At 42.9% G+C, this 15,068-nt stretch overlaps 1 protein-coding gene across 4 annotated transcripts in view; it reads right to left on the bottom strand.

Moving 5' to 3' along the window:
* SRGAP2 (SLIT-ROBO Rho GTPase activating protein 2) overlaps positions 1-15,068 on the bottom strand; it is a 104,556-nt gene that overhangs the window by 33,638 nt on the left and 55,850 nt on the right. For 3 of the 4 annotated variants that reach the window (XM_035346947.1, XM_035346949.1, XM_035346952.1), the window contains exons 4-9: positions 14,805-14,867; positions 11,231-11,446; positions 9,997-10,125; positions 5,060-5,284; positions 3,334-3,435; positions 2,251-2,448 (exon numbers count right to left, since the gene is read on the bottom strand). In XM_035346947.1, coding sequence (XP_035202838.1) covers positions 2,251-2,448; positions 3,334-3,435; positions 5,060-5,284; positions 9,997-10,125; positions 11,231-11,446; positions 14,805-14,867 — 933 coding nt within the window. The remainder of the gene's footprint in view (positions 1-2,250; positions 2,449-3,333; positions 3,436-5,059; positions 5,285-9,996; positions 10,126-11,230; positions 11,447-14,804; positions 14,868-15,068) is intronic. The other variant, XM_035346948.1, reaches the window with a different exon arrangement.

Here is a 15,068-nt window from a genome sequence, read left to right as displayed (position 1 = left end):
GCCACCCCTTCCAAGCCCAAACTCATTCCAGGATTTCTCCAGCACGACCCAGTGGGCAGGTGGAATACAGAACGAAGCCACACGCAAACTAGGCCTCGTCATCCTTGCAGGAAACGAGATGTCGCGCTTTGGGGGCTATACAGAAAATCAGTTTCTGTCGCTGTCCCACGTCCCTGCCTGCCTCCAGCCCCAAAATCTGCGCGGCTCCCTCGGCCCAGCCCAGGTGCTCGGCTCAGGGTGTGGGGGAATCGGAGCCAGCGGCTGAACGTGGGAGCAGTGGCACGGTGACAGAAGCAGGGTGACATTTCTGTCAGACTGACTAGCAGGGGAATTTTGTATAATACTTCCTCACGTCTTAAGGGTTTGGTAATAAATTTACATTCATTTTTATGGCACTTCACAGAACGAGCATTGTACCAGGTTTTAATCTTTCTAGAGGAAAAAGCCAACACCTCAGCTGAGAACTAAAATCATCCCTGGCTTCGGAGGTAAGGAGAATCAAACCTTTCATCCTCCTGTTCACCTCCTGGGTAGGGCAGGGAGCCGGCGACATCGCAGCCAGGGCAGCAGCCCCACCGAGCATCCTGGTGCTGCCGCGGGAGGCAGCGGGGCTGCAGCCAGGGCAGCTGCCAGGAGCTGAGGATGCTCCCCTGGCTTCCAGCTCCCTGCTGCGTCCCCACTGTGGCTACCTGTGATAGCTCAGCACGCAGCCAGCCATCCTTCCTGCTTTCCACCAGCACAGGGAGGTTTAGGCGTCTGTTCTGCATACAAATCTTCCTTCAGAGCTCTGACAACAGAGCTGTCTCAGCACAAGTGCACAATGATGAGCCTCTAGCACGCAGACGCTGCAGTCTGTGCTTCGATCCAGTGCCCACCATGGCATCACTGCGTTCGCCTAGGAGCCCTGCCTAACCAGCAGTACAGCACGGGGCACTTCCACCTGGGGCTACGGCACAGCATGGAGCGTCCTTTCAAACCAGGATTTTCCTTTCACTTCATGCTCCCCAGCAGGTAGCATAGCATGCATGCACTGCTCGTGCTCTGTGGTTTTCTCACTGCACAAAGAAAGCCTCGCCCCTGTCGCTGCTCAGCTCTGCCTCCGCTCTCGTTTATACTCGTCCGAGCATCTTCTCACACGCTGCAGTAACTGCTCCCTACAGATCCAAGGCCTGAAACCCATAAAAGGGGTATTTGCAAGTCTGCCCAACAGCAGAGGAATCAGGTGCCTGACTAGGCTGGCTAAAGCAGCCTTGGGTGGAACAGCTTCGCCCTGCTGACGGCTCTTTTCCCGCTCCCTGCAGCCCCGCTGCGGCTCCAGCGCCCAGCCCTCGGGGAGCAGGGCGCTAACACGAGGAGATGCCAAAGCCACGGCCAGATACAGCCCTGGGCTTGTCTCCTGCCTGAACACATAACAGCCCCTCTCTAGGGAGGGATCAATTAGAGTTCAATTAAAAAATCATTTTTCTAGTTTCATAACCATGGGCAGGCTGGTCAATCCCTTCTTAATTGAATTGGTTTCTCCACCTACTATTCTCAATTACCAGGTTCACCTTCTAGGGAGGCTTTTTGATTTATTTTTTTTAAATCAAGGCCTGACATACACTAGCTGACAGGTTTAATTTGCACAGAAACTTCAGAATTGGTAGTAAGCAACACGAATTTAGAAATGGAAATGTAGAGGGTAATATATACTGCCCAACTATAGCAAAAGATGCCCAAACCAAGACAAGAGGTATGATTTTCATCTTCTTTTGGAAAGATTTTTAAAATGGAAGAGAATTCAACAGTTTAACATAAATCTATATTAGGAAAAACAAACATACAGTCTGGTATGAAATTTGATATAAAAAGCTCTTAGCGTTTTGTACAAATGCATTGGCTCAATTAAAAGCTTATTTGAACTTCAGAAATTGTAAGAGGGTAATAAAGAAAGAATTCTTTTCGTTTATATTGTTTGAAATTGATATTTACAAGCTATTAAGTTTTCTCTCAGATAATTCTTTTTTAGATGGAGGAGAAATCAAATTTTACACAATTTATCCATCCTAAGTTTGCAGCAACAGACAAATGTATCCCGATGTATTTGTAAAGAATTCAAAGCACCTGTTTTGAAAACCTGATATGCTAACTCTGCTCAGCCAAAATCAATTACAGAAGCATTTTTGTAAGATGATAGCATTATTTTGCTCTCTCCTGTGAGTATAATTCTAAAAACATCACACGTGCTCACACCACGAATTAACTCCTTACTGTGAAATAGAACTGCTCTGTCTCTTGCTGGTTGGCCCGTCTCTTGGCAATGCTTGGTTTGCTCATGAACGTTTCTGAGACTGTGGATTTAACAGATTCCATAGAGTTGCTGTACTGAAAGCAGTCTGAGACATCGAAGTCCTCTATTGTGACTATATCCTGGATTGTCTGGAGCGTAGCTTCCATGGTCTTCTTAACCTGTCCAGCAAGAACAAGAGTGCATGAAAAAAAAGAAGGTATGTGGCAAATGGAGGAAAAAAATAGTTAATGGTACCCCAGAGTGGTTTACTAATAAACAAGTATTACTCATTTCATATCCTGCGGGCCATAAAAGAGGTACTAGTTCTGGTCACTAACAGAAGACCGTTTGTATGAACAAAGGGTTGGTAGCACACTGACCGTGCCAGCAGTGTGAAAAAAAGCTAGAATCCCACAGGCTGGGGTGAGAAAGAAGTAGGGAAATTTAACCTCAAAGCAAAGAGTGCTGGAGGAAAGATGTAAACATCTTACTTCTCTGATTACATCTACTGGGTATAAAAGAAATGTTAGATTACAGAAAGGCTTTGTTGCACTGCAATTGTTTTCTGAAGGTCAGGATCAACTTACTAGACATTAAGAGTTTGCAAGTTTTGCCCAAGGATTAAAAATTCTCGAACAGAAGTGCAGATGAGGCATTTTGACATGTTCATAAACAAACGCCATTGATCTGCTCTTCTCACCCTAGATGACCAATTAAACAAAAAATCTCTCTTGCCTTTGGTTATGCAAATTCATCTTCACTTTAAAACATTAAATTCACCTCTTTTTCGTAACTATCCAAATACAACTTTTGCAACAAAGCCAGTCCTAGCAATTTAAGGATGGGGAAAAGAGAAACGTGCACGTCTTTCAGGGGCTCCTCTGCGTGCACTCAGCTTTCATGCAAAATCACAACCTAACATCCTACTGGCCTCAGCTGCCTTATTCTCAAATTTTATCACAAGTCTTCATAAAAGAAGATCACAGCAACTATATTCTTTCTTAATTAGTCCACTGCCCTGTGGAAGCAGTAAAAGGCTTGTTGATTTGGGTTGATTAGCTCACCTCTTCATTTTCAATCTTTAGTGTAGATAACCTGGACTGCAGCTGCTGGCACCTCTGCACTAACTCGCTCTGCACTGGCTGTTGGGCACACAGCTGGGACTCCTGGAAAAGAAAAAACAGCACCATTTTTAGGAAAAATTGTAATCAAGAACAGTTTAATTACTTCATTATTATTATAAGCAAACATCATCTAAAATGCCTCATTTTAAATCTTTACTAACTCTGGATTTCAATCAGTGAAAAGGAATGTATTTGACCAAATTCCAGTCCATTTCTTGATTTTCTTTAAAAGTGAACGAAAGAGAGAGAATGTGTACATCTCAAAAGATCTGGAACAAACGAGCTGCTTTTACTGATGCAAGGTAGTCATATCTTCTGGAAGTCTGAGGGTGCATGATCACAGTGATTAGGCTAAATCACACTCTAAAACCCCAAGGAGAAGCAAGTGTGCTTGTATCACATCAAGAAGAAGTTGCTGCTATCAGCCAAGCATCCTGGGGCACAGCAAGCTCAGCATGTTTAGCAGAACTACCTGTACCTAGAGGAACAGGTAGAACTCACTATTTAATGAAATCAGGGGAATTTAAATAGAAAAGAAGAGGTTAGGTATTTGTCGAAAATGCCAGAACAGCGGGTTGCCCTGTGCTGTTAATAATTAGCTGTCCTACACAGCACGGGGTAGCTTTCCTTACAGTATTTTTTAAAGGAAAACATTGATTTCATTGTGTAAGGCTACTTTTAAAGACAGACATTGCTGCAGTTTTATCATGCACATATACAATCGTATATTCAATCTGGTATAAGCAGGACCATTTCAACAAGTCTACGAGCCTGCATTTATAAACATTAATTTGGCCTTGAGAAGAAACAAGATAAATGACTCAGCGAACGTGAGCTGTTAACTGAATGACAGTCTGCAGGTAATTTTTTCTTCCTACTACCTTACGGGATACTACCACTGCGCAGAAAAAAAACAAAAAATGTCATTTGCAGTCTGAGGGATTCACTTAAGAATGCCAGGACAAAGAGGAGCCTTAAGCAGTGACTGTAACTCGTAGAACAAAAGAATGGGCCAGCTGCAAGAGACAATCCTTGCAGTTTTTCTTGAATTTTTGGGAGAAGAATATAGAAATCCAACCAATTGACCCAAACTAGTACACTGTACGTGCATCCCTATTCAGATTTGTGAACTGGTTTCAACTTACGTGATTCAAACTGCTCCCATTATTTTAATGTTTTAACCCAATTTATCTGTTTTCCTTCATCTTTGTGACAATAGTATTAGAAAAACAAAACAGCTCAATGCATTGACACAGATGAGACCAACAAAAGCTAGTTTCTGAAGTGTGGAATGAGTATCTTTCAGATCACACTTCACATCTGTAACTTCAGAGTCTGTCTCGGGGTACAGGAGTTAACAGTGGCTTGAACAAGAGGCTAAAACACCGTTCCCTATCTACATTTAGTATTACGCCTAATTAAGCATTTCTATCTTCAGTAGCTTTGCTCATCAAGAAGTGAGGGTCACTTGTATTCAGACATCCACACCATGAGCCACTGCTTACTCTTGCTATCAGCTCCCTTTTCTAAGGCTCCCTTCTACCTCCCCAAAATAGAGCCCAACAGGTGGCCTTTTAGTGGGTCCATCTATCAAAGACGAAGGAAGTGCAGAGGGGAAGCTGCAAGTGTTTACAGAGCTAGAGCCAGAGGACGGCCGTAAACTGACCATATCACCCATATGCGGCTGAAACTCGAACTTCATGGGCGGACAGAAGACATTGTTGTACATCTCCATCAGGCGCTGCTTATCACTGTTGGCATCCAGGTTCTCAACAGCATTTTCGATGGCATCCAGACCCTCGTGCTTCGACTGCTCCAGGTTTAGCTCAGCAGACAAGAATGTCCTGAGAGCTCTGTTGAGGCTAGCGTGGTACCCCAGGTCACAACACTGCTGGAAAAACACACACAATTCCATATGAATAAGTGAAGACATTCTGAAATGAAAGTTAAAATGTTTCTAGAAGGCTAGAGGTTATATAAGTGATGGTTGCTTTTTCTTCTAGGTACCAGTGCAGTCTCGCATCTCATTGATTGCAGAGACATCTTGATAAGGGATCCCTGGAGTTGTCCCTAAGCAGAACTCAGCCTATAATCCCAGGCAAATTTCTACATCATGTTACAATTTGCCTCCAAGAAAAGCACAACTTGAAAGTACCATAACAGTTTGGGGAGTTCTCATGGAGTACCAGAGACCTCCTTTCATTCTGTTTACAAAAAGAAAAAGCACCTTAAAAGCAGGCATGTTCGATGGTATGACAGTGTATTTCTTTAAATTCTAATCATTCTTTCAGGGGCATTGATTCCCATTGAAAGCACTCCAAAATCCTTTCAATAAAATTATTCTAAGTAAAACAATGCACTGAAGTATTATCGGGAGAAACAAGCCACAGGATTTGGATCATCTGCGAAGATTAATCTGCATCTGAATTATTCCACTCAGTTTTCTGTAAAAATAGAGAAAACTGCTTAATTCAGTGTACTTCAGGAAGCAAGAACACGACTTGTACAATCACAGACATAAAGAACAGTCATCCAAAAAGCTAGCAGCGACTGGCTGGGGTGACTTCATTGCTGGGGTGAAACAGAAGAGCAAAAACTTTCAAGCAGAAAGTGGTCACGGTCAAGAATTTCCTGGCTACTACTGACATGAGGATGATGTCACTGCAAGACAATCAGGCAGCTTCATCTCCACCGTGGCTGCACAGCCAAGTATTAATGTACCAGAAGGGAGAAAGGCGCTTTTCATTAGCTGATCAGAAACAGCCTGAATTTTTCAGGCATCTAATAAAGTGAGCGAGAAAGGAGCCCACCTTCTTGGAATTACAAACAAGATTACATATGCTAGGAGACTATCCAAAAAGAAAGAAAGAAACCATCTGCTTGATTGCTGTGCTGCTCTGTAAGCAAAATTCACATGAAATCTCCTCCTCACCCATCATTTGGGTCTCATCACTGTCATTGTGTGTAAACGCGGGGTAAAAAAAAAAGAAGAGAAAAAGGAGAAAAAGGAGGGGTGGAGGGAGAGGGAAGAGAGCGCCTGACTAGCGGACCATCCCCTGCTCTCCCTGAATTTGTCTCCAAGCACTGCTAGATGCCCGGCTCCTGTGCCAACGTGCTGTGGCAGGTGTGGAGCCTTGTAAAAAGAGCAGCGCTTGCTGGTTAGACTGGAGGCAGAGAATTAAAGGACACTGCATTCAATCAGAAAGAACAAACGGCAGCCAAAAACACAAAAGAGAGTTGATTGAGAATTTGCACGTGTGGAGGCAGCCTTGGATAAACAGCCTTTCAAAGCTACTGGTTTTGGCATGCACGGGATAATGCCACCCTCCGCAATAATCAAAGAAAGCCAGTCCAAGTTGGGCCAACAGGCCAGCCATGGTTGGAATCAGCTCAGATTGAAGAGGAGCAGCCTCCCGTTTCTCCCTGCTGCTGTGAGCCAAATTGTCGTATACCCACACAAGGGTAGACCCACACAAGGCAAGCTTTCCTCCCTGCTCTCGCTCGCATCGGGAAGGAGAGCGGCTCTGCTGCACGAGGAGTTCACTGGTGGGGCTGGAAAGTCAAACAAGCCTCAATATTTCATAGCCCACCTCACCGAGCAGCAGGGCTGCATTAAGATGCCAAAGTATTTTAGCTTTATTTTATTGAAGCTAGTGACAGAAAACGTTTTTCAGCCCACTCCCCCACTTGAACATTTTTAAAAGTCCAGCATACCCATTTATAAACCTATCAGTCTTGCCGTCCCTTTTCTGGGTTATATAAATGTTTGATGGAATCGCTCTCCAAGGAAATCAATTTTTTATAAGAATTTAATGATAACTCATTCAAATTCACTTCCCAACATGACAGCTGATTAACCCTTTGCCAGTTAGAGGTTTTCAAACAGGCACGAGATTTACATTTGGAAAGGGAAGTATGAGGTCCTGGAGAAAACAGCAATAATACATTCATTCCTGGAAGAGTAAAGTGAGCTCTAGGACTCGTACTTACCCATGCATTTTTAAAAAAAGATCTGTCCCAGTGACCCTTCCATAAATACGAGATACCCGTTTACACAAGCTTCCCCATTACTGTACTATTGCATTAGCATCAAAGAACTGCCTCTGTCCCCAAAGTCAGGGAATTCAAAACTACTGGGCTATGTCAGTTGATTGCTCTTAACACGCAGTGAAGATTTAACTCACTGTTATCCTTCCACAGACACCGGGACACAACGTGCTGTACAAATCTGACCAGTTTAAAGGCGTTTGGCCTAACAGGATTTGTAAATAACTCTGAAGATTGCTTTTATATTATATTTCAGGCTGTAATATCAAACGACTAGATCAAGGAAAAGAATTAAGATCCGACTTAAAAATTGCATTTTTATTTTAATCAGATGGTTCAGATAACCGTCAATGGTTATCATTGTTAATTTTCAATCCTTCAGATCAAAGGCATTAGTAGATCTATATTCACTGTGTCTAACGAGGAGATAGCTGAATTACATCTATGGTGCTCCCAGGTAAGTTCCGTATCTTTCCTTGCCTTCTGTAAACAGAGCAAATAACGCTTTTCTTTTAAAGATTTTGAGAATTTGCAACATTCAGATAAATCGAATGCTTCAGGGAACGCAAGGGGGTTGATGGACACAGTCATGACGGCCACTCTCAAGGGGCAATGACAAATCAACGTACTGCAGAGGCTTGGCTTCTGGTCCTGCACCACTGCCTGCATCACTGCCCCAGACAGCTGAGAGCACTTAGTGAAGAGCACTTCACACTTCCTTCGAAGCTGGATAACCTCCATTTGTCAATGCACTACTTAAAAGATCTCAGGCCTGTATTGAAATTGTTTGGGGTTTATGAATCTAAACGGATTTTTTGCTCTATGAGTCACAAATCTGTACTAAGAAGAGTCTGTTAGCAGACAACTGAAACACGCACATTTGCAGTATTTGGGGGAGGAACTATGCATAGGATTTTCAAGAAAAACATTGAGACAAATTCCACTGATGTCAGGGAGATGAATCCCCACCTTGTATGTGTTTGTATGAAGAATATAAAGTTATCATTGGTTAAAAAAGAACAAAAGCAATAAAAACCCACCACCAAAACAAAACAAGACGACAGACACAATTCCAGCTGAGCCAATGTTAACCAAGAAAGTTCTTCTAAGGGGGGGGGGGCAGGTATAAAGGAAACGGGTCTCTTTGGTACTGCCTAAGATGACATTTTGAAATAACAGCATTTTGCGAGCCATCTGACGCAGGCAATCCTGACCTCCAAAGGACAGATTTTAAACAAATACCTAAATACCTAATAAGCACCTAGGTGTACTGCATGTGATTTTATGATCAGCAGAATAAATGTATTATATATAACATTAGGTAATGCAATGGCTGACTGATTAACAGTGATCCAAGTGATCTTTATTGCCTGTGACTAGACACACTTCTGGTAGCTACTTGCCCGCCTACAAAGAAAGTTCCCTTCAGGCTTTACAACCGAGTGTTTTTAATAGTGACTGCAGTGGGCTTTCCTTGGCAAACAGAATGAGATCAAGCAGCAGTCAGTGACCCAGACACAACATGTTCACTGCATTTGGTGCTCTAGTTCTGCACACTGAAGTGGAATAGTTATGTATTTGTCAGAAATGCTGGGACTCCTAGCAGGCTTTTTCAAGAGTTTTCAAAGAGGGGAGATTCTTTTTTTTTTTTTTTTTTCTTTGCATTTTACCAAGAGTAGAATTGAGGTCCCTGGAATACTGGGGTCTTTCATTCAGCTACAAAACAGAGTTTGTAGGCAGCTGGGGAACAAGCTCCCTCTGCCTTCTGCTCTGTCCCCTGCTTCTGCAGAGAGCATTCTAAGGAAAGGGGGGCTAATTTCTATAGACAGTTTATTTCTTTGTTCCTCTGCAGAGAGGGACAGGCAAACTGCAGAGTGGCTAGCAGCAGAACTTCCATCATTTTTGACACTCTTCTGACACCTTTCAGAACTGGCCTGACAAAATGCTCTGCAGTCCCAATGACAGAAGAAATGCATCACGTTACTGTAGAGCTGGTGGGTGGGGATATCAGAGAATGGAAGGCCTGAAAAGCAGGGGGATCCATCCCTCCTGTAAAATATGCTACCAGAAACATTAACCTTGAAATGCATGGATTTTTTTTTTTAAACCAGTTGAAAGCATCTAAGAAAACACTTCTGTCCTTGCCTTCTTTAACCAGCTGGTATACTGAATTCACAGTTAACATTCTCCTTTTTTGAAATGTGCTTTTGAGTTGAGGGTTTGCTTAAAATAGTAAATAGAAAATGTCAAACAACAGCGTGATATTGAAACCGTTTCATTTTAACTAAGCAACTCTTCCTCCTACATGTTCCAATGCCAGGTTTATTGTGCAAGCTTCTATCTGTGTAACAGACTGAGCGTGACATCAAAGAAAAGCTCACTTAGCAGATTAATGAGATCATCGTGCTGTTGTTACTCTCTAGGCTGCCATCACTGCACAGCTGTAGAGATGTTGCCAGTTGTGCTGGTATGTAAGATGTTGGAGAAGGAAAGGCAGGTGTGAGGGTTAATGGCAATGACATTCATTGCGAGCACCTGAGCAGCAGCAGCACTTACATCAATGAGATCAGACAGGTCGTGAATGTAATACTTGAATACAGACGCGTTGGTGGCTTCCAGAGCAAGCAGATACTCGTTTCTTGCCTTAATAGCCTTCAGTCTATTTTCTGTGTATTTCGCTTGGCGCTAAAAGAGAAACCAAAACCAGAGTATGTTTTAAGAAGAGGCGCAGCAGCAAAAACAGCATTTTTAGTAACACCAAACAGAGTACGCTGAACGAACCTCACCCTGCTCACACAGTCCTAGTTCACTTGGACTCTGGTTTCACCAGGACTCAGAAACTTAGAATTTAGATCAATTATTTAGAAGTAATTAAGCATTGCTATACAAGACAGCTTTGCATTTAAAGTCTTATCTGAAAACAGACTCTGGGGTTGGGGAAGAATGAAGGAACAAAGTGGGTTTATCAGGTCGCAAGGTGCCTTTAAAACGCACAGCTCTGGATAACCTCCACACCTTCAGCAGTAACCATACCTCTGAGCAGTGTCTGCTGCTCAAACTCACCTAAGTCACAGCACAAACCTTAGCCCAACTGTGCTAGTAGGTCCCAAAGCGAGACCTGACCACGCAGCCCACAGTCCATACCAGCTCTACCCATAGCTCAGCTCTTCCTGCTGGCTTGACTCTTCATTATGGCCCAGCTCCAACACTAGAGAGCAGCTGCTGGAAGCCGATCGGTAGCGTGGGCTTCCACAGGCACCCCACCTCTTCAGAGCCCGAATCAATCCAAAACCAACAGTGCACCTTCTGTTGGCTTGAACCTTAGCACTGAGCTACCCACCTGACTGACCAATTGCAAGGCAACCGGTCCTGCCTATGAAGCCAGTCTGGGACTGCACGCCTCGCTGTACCACAGGGAGGTCAGACATTAAGCTGGCATGAAACATTAAACAAAAGATCTGGCCCCAGATCTTGTACTCTGTACCAGAAAAAAACATGTTAATCATGACTTCCAAGAAAGCAATTGTTACTTTCACACCCTAACCTTGTTTTAGTTTTCGTGATGTGACTGCAAAACCTAGGACAATATAAATGGATATTCAATTATCCTTAAACAAACCTGCTGCTAGCTTTTGCCTTTCCTAAATCTGAATATTAAAAACTTGCACAAAAAATGAGACTCGTGTTTGAATGTCACAAAGGATGGAACTTGTTGGTTTGTGTACTGAGCTACTACAAAGGGCTCCCACTCAAGCACTCTACACAAGCAGCAGCAGGACTGTGGAAGTACCTTCTCCTTCATTTTCTCTATTTTCTTGACAGAGCTTCGTCGAACGTGTTTTTCTTCAAACTTGACGTTGGAAGTCGAGTCAGGGGAGCGTGGCGTCTGCTTGTCCTCTTGTTTCACCGACTTCCCAATCTGCTTTTCTTCCTGCTTCTCTGCCTCTTTCAGTTTGCTCTGGGCACTGATGCTGTCAGCGTTGTACATATGGTAGGTTTTCATAACCTGCAAAAGATGATACACAAGAGTTGTAGAGCATCACATTTGATTTGCTGAGGGAGAAATGAGCTTACCTAACCTGTAGAACTAATCAGGCATACAGAATTTTTTCCTTCCCATGTTATCTGCATTGCCAAGTCTCAGGGCAGAACTGTTATAGCTGTGTCTGGAAAGCTCACAAGCTGGGAAGGAGGAAAAAATCCTAAGAAAGAAGTCACATGCTACAAGAAAAGAACATTTTTTGAATTGGGCCAATAAACTGCCCCAAATTAAGTCTCTTTAACTATTTAATAATGGCTGTCCATCATGTTTATGTTAAATGCAAGGTGTCATACTAAGTAGCTGGTCACTGTCCAAGGGTCTTTGCAAGTCAGATCCCGTCGCTGGTTGGGAGTTAGAAGCATTTAAACTGGCAAAATACTCAGGGAAAATTCACATGTCAAAAAAAGCACGACAAAAGACATGAAAGTCTCTCAACACAAATCTGAAATCAAAGTGGATTATTTTGCAGCTGCTTCTTTGTTTAGTTTTGGCATGCGCCTTCTTGTACAGTCCAATAAAGGAGTCATAAAACCCAAAAAGAGAGACTAAATTCAGCCTCCTTACTATTCAAAGAGAATTACATGCCAAGGCTCGAAAATGATAGCTTTTCATCACCAGGTACAGTTTCAGAAGGGATGCTATCAGTCTTTCCTCCAGATGAATCAGTCATTTAAACATCACAAGACTCGAGGAACTGTATGCAAATCAAGTCTGAACATAATTGCTGCCAAAGCAACTCTGGTTCAATTTGTTTAAATCAAATTTGATATGAAAAAGCACTTCTCATTTTTATCTATTTTTGTTAGATATTTTTTTTGTGTCTCCTTCTGCTCAAGGAGACCTGGATCTTATACTACATGGACAACGTTTTTTTTACAGCTCTTATTTAGTAAATAAATAGCTCTAGATAAAGATTCCCTAAGACAAAACCAAAATGCATTTGTCTGAGAGGATATTCGCGTCTGGTTTTGTGTTAGGAAAACAGAACAAGAAGGAAAGGGCACAGCATATGAAGTGACATTTTTATCGACAGTTACAAGGCAATTCACTTCACATATGGACACCAAAGGAAGCGTTTCTGATGTCATTCTGATAGAGTGCCAAGAACTGCACAGTTACATAAAGACACCCCAAAGTTTCAGCTTCACTAAAGACGTCACTTACAAATAATTTATTTTAGATGAAAACCCATTTATACCTCTTCCACCTTAGCCTGAACTGTGCCATAATTTTACGTAAGTAGGACGCATGCTCTCTCTCCATGCAGCGATCAGGAGAGGTTCTCAGATACAAAGAGACGTTGTATTTAAACATGAAAGAGAATGTGAATGCAGCCAGTATTAAAGAGACTTCCTGAATAATTTACACACACACTTGCAGCTACTGCATATGCTTAGACTATAAAGCAGGCATTTATAATAATAGATGCAAAGTACTTTCTTTTCCTCTGTCACTGAAAGCAGAACTGGCGGAAGGCAAGAGAAGCAGGAAGAGAAATCCCAATTTTAATGATTTCATCCTGCTAACAGTGCCACACGGGCAGCCACAACCAGTGCTTGCCCCACGCTTGGCAGTGGGGTCCCTGCTGGGGTCGAGAGCACAGGCAAGGGCTCACTGATTTCATGGACATCCATTTTGCCTGAAAACAGAGATGATGCCAACAGAGCAAGACTGGTTTGTGGAAGTGTTTCTAAAAGTACCAATAAAAGCTGTTGCACAAGCCGCCGGTGATAGATTCCAGCAGGAATTACTTTTGATATGAATGATAGAAGTGGCTTTTCCAAATGAAAAGGAAACTTTTGGTGAAGGGACGATTTAAGATTTTACAGCAGAAGGAATTAATAAATTTCAAGTTCCTAGCTCTGACGCAAGAGAAAAGTGCATATCCCATGTCCTTTTGTTTATCTAAGGCTGAATTCTAGAAGATTTTCCAAGGATAGAGAAATTATCGTGACTCAGTATTTGGCTCGATGATCTCTCAGAACTGGGCATACGGAAATGATTACACATGTCCACTACTCAGTCACCTCAGCAACTGCAGTGCCATGTGAACCTGGACTACAAATACATCTCAGTTCCTGAAAGTCTGTCTTTAGAGACAGCTCTACATTCTCCCTTAGGATCCCATCCAAACTCATGACTCAGAAGTTGAATCAGATTGTGCCCTCCAATAAAGAATAATTTCTGGAGTAGGCAGAGCTGATGACAGGTACCGATACGTTTACAAAGCCACCTTCATACCCTAGGTAATTCGTCTGCCTTTCAGGAACTTGAGTACAGTGCACATTGCCCACACTGCTGTAAAACAACTGCAGTGACAGCACATGGAACCACAGCTCAGCTTTGAAGTGCCTCCAGCTTCCACCATGCTGCTGCTTCCCAGTCTTCCTTGGCTTCCCTGCCAAGCAACACAAACACTCTTTGCCCCCAGAGGAGGGTCAGCAAGACTAAACCGGACTCATAATCTCACTTTGATGGCCTAAAGTGATTTGAGAAACATCCCTGGATTGTCTTTTGAAGGAGCGAAGGAAAGACCATGTACCTCCGTGTAACGACTCAGCGTGCCATTAAGGACGGGTAAAAGACAAGACATTCTGAGCAACAAAACCAGGAGTAGGTTCTGCTTCTAAAACACAACTAGCCAGCTCAGTAACAGCTGCTGAAAGGAAAAATTTAATCAAACAACAGGCTCTTCCATTCATCTATGCGAGAAGAAAAATCCCCAAGGAGCAAATGAACTTTTATGAACACATTCCTCTCCGTCCCAAGGCAATGCCTCTTTCTTGAGGTCTCCATTGGATACACCGAGAAGCAAAAAGCACAGATGGAGGACTATCACTCTAAAGGGAGCTGTTTTGCTCAAAGAGTTGAGGAACAAATAAACACAGTGGGCTCCCTGCTGCTGAAGTTGTTTGCTGTCTTCTGCATGCTCGTTTCCAGAAATGGACCACATGAAACCACTACGCTTATCCAATTCAGGCATGGGGAAACCTGACCAAAGATTCTTAGTGCATTAGGAAATAATTCTAAGTATCTCTTACTCTTTTTTAAACCAACGCTGCAGCTAGTAGCATGTGTGCGTTAAGGTGAGATCTTTGGGAAGTGAAGCCAACACCTATAGAGCTGAAACAATATAAAGGCAGAGTGAGAAAGTGAGATTTATGGTGCTATATAGACTGGTGTACACAGGCTGCCTCAAATCGCAAAGGCTGCAGGCATTTATCAGTCGTGACGCTTTGCCTGTGCTGTAACAGCAGGCTGGGAGAAGTCAAACACTTCTCCCTTCTGTCTGAAACGATGCCAAGAAGTCAGTTTGATTTACCGTGTAGAGTTCATTCAGGACCTTCATCAAGTCTTCCTGGAGCTGCAATCCCACTTCCTTACTCTGCAACAAAAACAGAGAAATGAAAGTTAATTGGGGAAGATGGCAAAAAGGCGGAGGAAGTGAACATGCTCTGCATCCACAAATAATCTAGGCTCAATTAAGCATCACTATTTATGCTAGCAAATCCACTAACTGCTCAGCCCAGAGCCACTTACGGCCAAATTGCACAAACAATATTAATAAATTTAAATGCTGTATGCG

This window comes from Oxyura jamaicensis, chromosome 26, assembly GCF_011077185.1.
Source record: "Oxyura jamaicensis isolate SHBP4307 breed ruddy duck chromosome 26, BPBGC_Ojam_1.0, whole genome shotgun sequence".
Classification (NCBI taxonomy): domain Eukaryota; kingdom Metazoa; phylum Chordata; class Aves; order Anseriformes; family Anatidae; genus Oxyura; species Oxyura jamaicensis.
Note: the sequence above shows the minus strand (reverse complement) of the source record. Positions and strands in the feature narration are given on the sequence as shown.